The 9266-nt window shown below is 40.2% G+C and overlaps 1 protein-coding gene across 1 annotated transcript in view; it reads left to right on the top strand.

Moving 5' to 3' along the window:
- The window catches only part of MOXD1 (monooxygenase DBH like 1), a 154522-nt gene that overhangs the window by 98619 nt on the left and 46637 nt on the right, over positions 1-9266 (top strand). Inside the window, exon 5 of the mRNA XM_007947392.1 lies at positions 6712-6891. Coding sequence (XP_007945583.1) covers positions 6712-6891 — 180 coding nt within the window. The remainder of the gene's footprint in view (positions 1-6711; positions 6892-9266) is intronic.

Here is a 9266-nt window from a genome sequence, read left to right as displayed (position 1 = left end):
TCCTTCTGCCTAGTCCGCCATCTTGCCGGAACTCTCTTGGTGACTTACTTTTGAAAAATCAGCCATTGAAAGCCCTGTGGAGCATAGTTCCACTGTAACACACATGGGGTTGCCATGAACTGGAATTGACTTGACAGTTACCAGTTAAGTTCTAAGGAATTCTGGAACATCCAGAAATGTTTGTTATCCCAGGAGTAAGTCACTTGGCTCTAGGTTCTCCACATCTCATCCCATCTGTATGGTTCAGGATAACTAGAATAAGATGGTACCAAGTTTAGAATCTTTGCCTCACATTATTACTTTGAAACATTTTTAAAATGTTGAAATGAGTTGCTGCAGTTTAGAATTTTTCAATCATACTGTGTCCTTTGCATTAATGCCCCATCCTGGCTCTGCCTTCATGCAACCACTGGGTGAATGGAAATCTTTTCCTCTCTCGCCAAAATAGCTGATTCACTGACTGACAGTTGATTAGGTGATAGGCATTGATGGGCAAAGCTTGGAAATGCACTTCAGGGCAAGAGGCAGAATGCAGAGCAAAATAAAGATTGTTGTGCAGAGGCCAACATGTGGCTTACAAATTTTGAGGTCTTATATGAATAGCCAAGGAGCCCTGGTGATGCAGTGATTAAGTATTCAGCTGCTAACCAACAGGTTGGTGATTGGAACCCACCAGCCTCTCTGCAGAAGAATGTGGCAGTCTGCTTCCACAAATAACACAGCCTTGGAAACACTATGGGAGGAGGAGAGTTCTACTCTGTTCTGTAAGGCAGCTATGAGCGGGGATCTACTGGACAGCAGCAGGGGTTGCTTTTTCTTTTCTTTTTTTTAAGATTTTATGCATAGTTGTGAAAGTATCTCCAGCATAACTTATTGTTGCGCAAGTGGAAGATAAGAAAGGGCAGATTACAGGCTTGATCCACAATGGTGAGCTCCTGGGTCATTTGTGGGAGTGCTGTTAAGTAAGTAGTTCGACTGACTTCCCAGGTGAAAAGTGTGGGTTGAGTGACTAGAAAGGTGGGAGAATGCTAAAAGAGCAGGAAGAAGGGACAGAAGGAGTGTCAGAGGGAGATCAGCCCTGAGTTACTATCCTGGTAAAAGGACAGGATATAACAATGGGATTGGGTTGCTGAAGTGGAACGCATCGTTTAGGAATTGGTAGGTTATTGGAGTTGTGATAATCAAGAAACTAGGAGGCAAATAAATTTGATGACTCATCCTCATTACTGTTGGCTTCATGGGAAGGGTAGTACTTATTTCAACTCGATAAATAGTTATTAAGCATTTTATGTTGCAGGGGCTTTACTAGGCATATTTGAATAAGGAGAGTAGGAGGAGATAGTCAAGAGAAACTATATAAATGTTTGGAACTTTTCAATTTCCTTGGTCTTGGCTCTGCTCTGATTACTTGAACTAACTGGAGGGACTGTTGTACATTTCTTTAAAAGACTCTTTCAAGTTGAAGCCTTTCCTTCTCTTTCTCTTTTATGTTTTGATTCGCAGGCTTGCTTGGCCTCTGTTGCATACGCAGGTGGGTGCATAGGCCTATCATCTTTCTGGTCTATAAACCTCACTGATGTGCAATCATACAGTGATTCTCTGAAAGTTTGAAAAGTCATCAAGTAGATTTAGTTATATGTTTGCATAATTGCCACCCACTCCATATGCACTGATTTATATTTCTGTTTATTTCCTCTACCATCATAAAGCCAGACGAAAAGCAAACTTAAATTAAATGTTGCTCTCATCTTAGAAATCCATTATATCTATATTTGTAAGTTTTATGTTACCATGATCTCTAATAATTCCTATAATTCTCATATTTTTTGAGTAAGAGACAACTTTTAGCATTCCCATTTTGAGTGCTTAAGGCATTTGACTACTAACCAGAAAGCTGGCGGTTCAAACCCATGAGCCACTCCTTGGAAGGAAAATTGGTCAATCTACTTCTGTAGAGATAACACTTTGGAAACCCAAGGAGGGGTTGCTATGAGTCAGAATCAACTTGATGGCAATGAGTTTGGTTTTTTGTGAAGTAATCAAAATAGGGCATAGTTTTTAAGTGCTGCTCCTTACAGCACTGAACCATTTTAAATGCAGAAATGTTGAAATCCAACTACATTCCAAACAATGCAGTGACGCAAAAGGAAAAATCTCTGCCACCCCCTCCCCGCCATGAACAATTACTGAGTTCACAAGAAAGAGTAGTATTTAATGCTTTCATTGGAGGGGGCCACACCAAACTCAGTCACAGAGCACTTGTGGTCCTCAATCATCATCTTCAGGTGGTGCTTGACACACTACCTCAGGCTTAGTTGTACTCAAGAAGAATACCATAACTTATTTAGAATGAGTTTTCTGACTGCTAAGAATGACTGTGGAACTGGTTGAGGAAGTAGATGATAACATACTTATCTGTCATGCCTGTCACTGTCATTTATGTAACTTGGAATTCTAAGATAATTCTCAAGAGAGAATTATCATAAGCATATTACAAGAATAGATGAGTAGACGAACTAGGGTAGGAGTGCAGTGTGGCAAGAAGATGGCTTAGGGTGAACGGGCAACTCGCAAGACTGTTCTAGAAAGCATCTGTGCACTCAGTTTTGATCTGAAGTTCATGCTGCTGCTTTTAAAAATGTAAGCGAGTAGATGCTTATCCTCTTCTCCTAGGATCAGTACCTCGGTTTCCACGCAGAAAAGTGTGTTGTTGTTTTATGAATGTATTTTTTCCTTAGGGAATCCTCATTTTCTAGCCTGTGCTCTCAATTTACAATCCAAAGGGCAGATTACAATGTACTTCTCTTTGAAGGCTTCACCAGGTTTCAAGGCGAGACATTATTATGGCCTTTCTTAAGGATGACGGCATTGTAAGGCCCTGCTCTGCTTCTCTCCTTAGAGGCCAAGAAGCATTTTGACTAGGGTGGCAAGTTGGCCAGGAGGCTGCCAGGCATAGGGCCTCCAGCCTGATGCTCCTACTCTGATGGTACTGCTTTTTGTTGATTCTTGCTAGTATCTTCCCAAAGTACCTCTTGATATTGACTCTATGGTTTCACAGCCGTCAGTGATGACAGCTATCAGCAACTTTGCTTCTTGAAGCCTTCCGTTCTTCCTTCTCACTGGCAGCAACTTCCAGGATTCTTGAGGGGAGAACTCCAACAACTCTTTGTGTAGTACTGTGATGCAGTTAAAAGAAGAATGACTTTGGGGTCAGACTGGCGTGGCTCCAAATCCTGATCTACCACTTTCTAACTGTGGGCCTTGGGTTTATTGCATAATCTCTCTGAATGTCAGTTTTCTCATCTATAAAAGGCAACAATAATATCTACCATATAGATTTGTTGTAAATATTAAGTGAGATATGTAGAATCTCTAATACAGTAGGTGGCAGAGAGCAGATACTAACTAAAAGATAACCAGTTGGCTGTCAAGTTAATTTCAACTCACTGATCCCATGTGTGACAGAGAACTGTGCTTCATGGGGTTTCCAAGTAGATTACCAGGGCTTCCTTTCAAAGTGCCTCTGTGTGGACTCCAACCTCCAATCTTTGGGTTAGCACCTGAGTGTGTTGACCATTTGCACTACTCAGGGATTCCCAAAGAAAAGATAAACATTACTATTAATATTCTTAGAATGTGTTGGTAGCTTGACATCTGAGTGTTATTTTCAGCAGTGCCTATTAAAAAAAAAAATGCTTTTTTAAAAAAAAAAAAATTTATTGTGACTTGGGTAAAAGTTTACAGAGCCAATTCATTTTCCATACAGCAGCTGATGTATACTTTGTCTCATGACATTGACCGTAATCTCCCACAATGCAACAGCTCTCCTCCCACTTCCTCCCCATAGCCACCTCTTCCCTGTGTCCATCCCTCCACTCCTGTCCCCCAAGCTGTCTCCCTGTGCATACACAGCCCTTCTATTCTCCCATGATAGATCTCTCCAAGGAGTATATCTACCTAATGTAAATGTTAAGCTCATATGCCTGTCTTTTGAAAAAAAAACATATGCTTTTAAGAGATTCTTTTAATCAGCTTATTTGAAGTATCAAAAAGTCAGGCACCACTCAGCATCACATGTTCAGCACTTACTCTCTTAGCTTCTTCTTGCTCTCCCTTCATGAAGGGCATTACTCTCTGTAGCTGCCTTGGCAACAGTCAAGTCTCATTTGCTCTAATGGCTTTTCTCCAGGATGGACCTTGCTGGGCTTAGTGTAGCTTACAAGTTCTACCTGAACTTATAATAGTCTTAACAAAAATCCCATATTTTACCTGAATATTTCACAGTATATATATTAGGAATACCCTGTCCTCCTTGGAGTAATGAGGCACTCAAACAAGTCAAATCCCACAAGTAACCTCACACTAGATGTGGAAACTAAATTCCAGTGGAGATTCTGGGTTACGCTTCTGTGCATTCATTGTTTCTTTATTATGTAACCATGCATGAACACTGACAGTGCCATTTTCCAGTAAAATAGAAAACAGTTTCTGCCTGCAGGGCTCATGACCTCTTAGAGACAGAACAAGTGCAAACAAAGCCATGTGCAATGTCATTTTGGTGAATGTGATGTTAAATATGTGCATGTGGGGTGGGTGTGGCATGACTCACTATGCAAAACAAGAGTAAATCTAAAGACCTGAATCCTTTGGCTACCCATTCAGTCCTCTACATACCTCTTCATACCTCTACATATCCCTTTGCCTTTTGGCTACTTTAATTTTCCTATTAAAAAAAAAAAAAGAAAGGAAAGAAAAAGAAAAGGAATGGAGAAATTAGGAAATAAGAAGCTTTAGGCAAATGAGCTGAAAATACTTCTTAGCATGTATGTCCAAACTAGAGAACACAGCGAGGGTTTCAAAATGGCAGTGCCTGCATTTGTGTATTTAGGACCAAAAACTGAAGTGCTGATGAACTCTAAGGCAGCTAAACTCTTGCAAAGTCAGGAAGCCACCAGGGCTTCTTCATCAGTTGACCAGAAGATTTAGAAGATTTAAAGAACCTTGTAACTGATGTCAACACCTACAGCCCAGGTAGGCTAAGTCCCAAGCATCCATTTCCTCTGGATATAAGAATCTCCACGATATTAGAAGGTCCCTCCACTCCCACTGCCATCCAGTCGATTCTGACTCATAGTGACTCTCATTGGATTTCTGAAGCAGTAAATCTTTGTGGAAGTAGATTGCCTGGTCTTCCTTCCACAGAGTGGCTGGTGGGTTTGAACCACTAATCTGCTGGTTAGCAGTCAAATGATTAGGCACTGTGCCCCCAGAGCTTCTTTAGAAGGTCCCTAGATAGTGCAAGGGAGCTCTGGTAGCATAGTGCCTAAGGCACTTGACTGCTAACCAGAAGGCTGGTGGTTCATACCCGCCAGCCACTCCTCGGAAGGAAGATGGGGCAATCTACTTCCATAGTGATACTGCCTCGGAAACCCAAGGAGGGGTCACTGTAAGTCAGGTCCACGCGAAGGCACATAACAACAACAACAACAGGTAGTACAAATGATTTGTGCTTTGTTACTAACCTAAATGGGAGCCCTGGTAGTGTAGTGCCTAAGGCATTTGACCACTAACCAGAAGGCTGGCAGTTCAAACCCACCAGCCACTCCTCAGAAGAAAGGTTGGGCAATCTACTTCCTCAGTGATACCACCTCGGAAACCCAAGGAGGGGTTGCTGTGAGTCGGGCCCAACTCCATGGCACTGAGTTTGGTTTTACTTTGGTTTACTAAAGGTCAGCCATTTAAACCCACCCAGCAGCTTCATGGTTGAAAGGTCCAGTGATCTGCTTCTGTAAAGATTAGTCAAGAAATATAGAGCAGTTCTACTCTGTAATATAGGGGTTGCCATGAGTCGGAATCAACGTGACTACAACATAAACCAACTTGGGTTTGTTTTATGTTTAGGATTTTAGAATGTGCTTAGCTCATTCTCAATTGGTCCACAGGTTCCTGGACTGAAGTGGGCAAGTGTCATATGAAGGAAACTGACAGAGGGGACAGTGGAAACATACTTTTGATATCAAGACCAACTTCACAGCCCATCCTATTTTAACAGGCTTTAGTTTGCCTCTCCTGATGTGAGCAGTGTAACAGGAGCACATTGTTACTGCTTCCCCCCAACCAGTATCTTTCAAAGTCTAATAGTAAAAATGTTATTAGAACTCAGTCTTCTTCAATAGAATAAAAATATCCATTATTGAGCCCTACTTTGATCCTAGCTTTATGTCCAGTACCAGGTAGATAATAAAGAATGAGACGTGGTCTGTCTCCTCCAGTTGGTATGAGTAAAGACAGCAGCATCATGAGGTAGAAGACAGGGAGACTAAGAGTGAACCCTGAAGAGAGCAGTCACATTTTAAAACAGTTGCTTTGAGGAATAAGTAAAGGATTTTGACAAAAGTAAGTTAAAAAAAAAAAAAAAGATTAAAAAAAAGTCCTATGATTTTGGAGTAAATGATTATCATCTTCTTCATCATTGTCACTATCCTCCTCCTCCTCCTCCTCCTCATCATCATCATTGCCATTATCTCTGGAACAAATTATACTTAAGCCCATAACTTTTACATTATTAAAATAATATTCCTTTGAAAACTAGTTGATAATTGATAAAGGATAATAATCCTTTGATAATCATTTTTGCTAGTTCATGCTTGTTGTAAGATGTGGTAGGATGGTTTATTTACTGCATTTATCCTCTTGTTTGTGCTTGTATAGGTTGAACCAGTGATACAAAGAGGCCATGAGAGTATGATCCATCACATCCTACTCTATCAGTGCAGCAGCAACTTTAACGACAGTGTCCTGGACTATGGTCACGAGTGCTACCACCCGAACATGCCTGATGCATTCCTCACGTGCGAGACCGTTATTTTTGCCTGGGCCATTGGTGGAGAGGTGGGGCTAATGATTACTGTGATGTAACACAATTATTTGTCCACACACCCCTGCTTACTCCAAATATGATTTGAATACAGGTAGTCCCTGACTTATAACAAGGATCCATTCCAATCACTCCATTCTGAATTGATTCTAATGTAAGTTGAGTAATTTTTTCTTTTTTAGTGTTCATTATTAATGCCTTTTCTTATCAGTATCTTTATAAATCCAATCTTTATTTGTCTTTGTGCATTGGAAATATTACATAGAAACTTGTTGTTGTTGTTAGGTACTGTTAAGTCAGCTCTGACTCATAGCGACCCTGTGTACAACAGAACGAAACACTGCCCAGTCCTGTGCTAGCCTCACAGTCCTTGCAATACCTGAGCCCATCATTGTAGCCAGTGTATCAGTCCAACTCATTGAGGGCCTTCCCCTTTTTTGCTGACCATCATTCTTCCAAGCATGATATCCTTCCCTGGGGAATGGTTACTTCTGACAACATGACCAAATTAGGTGAGAGGAAGTATGGCCATTCTTGCTTACAGAGAACATTCAAGCTGTACTTCTTCCATGACATATTTGTTCATTCTTCTGGAAGTCCATCATACTTTCAGTACTCTTTGCCAACACCACAACTTGAAAGCATCAACTCTTCTTTGGTCTTCCTTATTCTTTGTCCAGCTTTCACATGAATATGAGGCAACTGAAAATACCATGGCTTGAGTTAGATGCATCTTACTCTTGCAAGAGACATCTTTGCTCTTTGAGCTCTTGCAAAAAGTCTTTTGCAGCAGATTTGCCCAATGCAATATGTCGTCTGATGTCTTGACTGCTGATTCCATTGGTGTTGATTGTGGAACCAAGTAATATGAAATCTTTGTCAATTTCAGTCTTCTCTCCATTTATCATGATGCTGTTTATTGGTCTAGTTGTGAGGATTTTTGTTTTCTTAATGTTGAGGTATAGTGCATACTGCAGATTATAGTCTTCAGTCTTCATCAGTAAGTGCTTGCAAGTCATCTTCACTTTCAGCAAGCAAAGTTATGTCATCTGCATATTGCAGGCTGTTAATGAGTCTTCCTTCAATCCTGATGCTGCCTTCTTCTTCATATAGTCCAGCTTCTCAGATTATTTGATGAGCATACAGATTGAGTAAGTATGGTGAAAGGATACAACCCTGACACACTCCCTTCCTGATTTTAAACCATACAGTATCCCCTTATTCTATTTGAACGACAGCCTCCTGGCCTATATACTGGTTCCTCATGAGCACAATTAAGTATTCTGTAATTCCTGTTCTTCTCAATGCTATCCATAATTTGTTATGATCCACACAATCAAATGCCTTCACATAGGCAATAAAACACAAGTAAACATCTTTCAAGTGTTCTTTGCTTTGAGCCAAGATCCATCTGACATCAGCAATGATATTTCTCATTCAACATCCTCTTCTGAATCCAGCTTGTATTTCTGGAAGTTCCCTGTCAATATATTGCTACAATTGTTTTGGAATTATCTTCAGCAAAATTTTACTTGTGTGTGATATTAATGATATTGTTTGATAATTTACACATTCTGTTGGATCACCTTTCTTTGGAATGGGTACAAATATGAGTCTCTTCCAGTCACTTGGTCAGGTAGCTGTCTTCCAAATTTCTTGGGATAGATGAGTAAGTGCCTCCAGCGCAGCATCCGTTTGTCAAAACATCTCAATTCCCATCAGTTCCTGGAGCCTTGTTTTTCGCCAATTCCTTTTAATGCAGCTTTGACTTCTTCCTTCAGTACCATTGGTTCTTGATCATATACCATCTCCTGAAATGGATGAACATTGACCAGTTATTTTTGGTACAGTGACTCTGTGTATTCCTTCCATCTTCTTTTGATGTTTCCTAGATCATTCAATATTTTGCCCATAGAATCTTTCAATATTGCAACTGGAGGCTTGGAATTTTTTCTTCAGTTCTTTTAGCTTTGAGAAATGCTGAGCATATTCTTCCCTTTTGGTTTACATAGATTTGTATAAACTTATGGATATATTTTAATGCACACATGCTACATAAAAAACACACAAATCATACAGATTTACTCAGACAATGATGTAGAGTTGGATGGTTTTGGCATTTTCTAAATTGTGGAACTCTACTTGTGGAATCATTTGGATTATCCCTGGTAATGGAGATGGCATGTCTAGTCAGAAAGTTAGTGAGAATTGTCTGTGTGGTCCTTTTCTTCTTTTCTTCATATATTTCATGGTAACATCTCATTCTTTCCTGAGTTTGTCTTTTGATTTTAGCAAAGTGATCATCAGCATTTGAGTCCATATGTTCAAGCAACTGAAGCGCCTGATAGAAAAACCTCCAGCTAATACTTTAATTGTAAAATTTTTTTGA

The sequence above is a fragment of the Orycteropus afer genome, unplaced genomic scaffold (genome assembly GCF_000298275.1).
Source record: "Orycteropus afer afer isolate SDZICR_OR568_19922 unplaced genomic scaffold, OryAfe1.0 scaffold00182, whole genome shotgun sequence".
Lineage (NCBI taxonomy): Eukaryota > Metazoa > Chordata > Mammalia > Tubulidentata > Orycteropodidae > Orycteropus > Orycteropus afer.
Note: the sequence above shows the minus strand (reverse complement) of the source record. Positions and strands in the feature narration are given on the sequence as shown.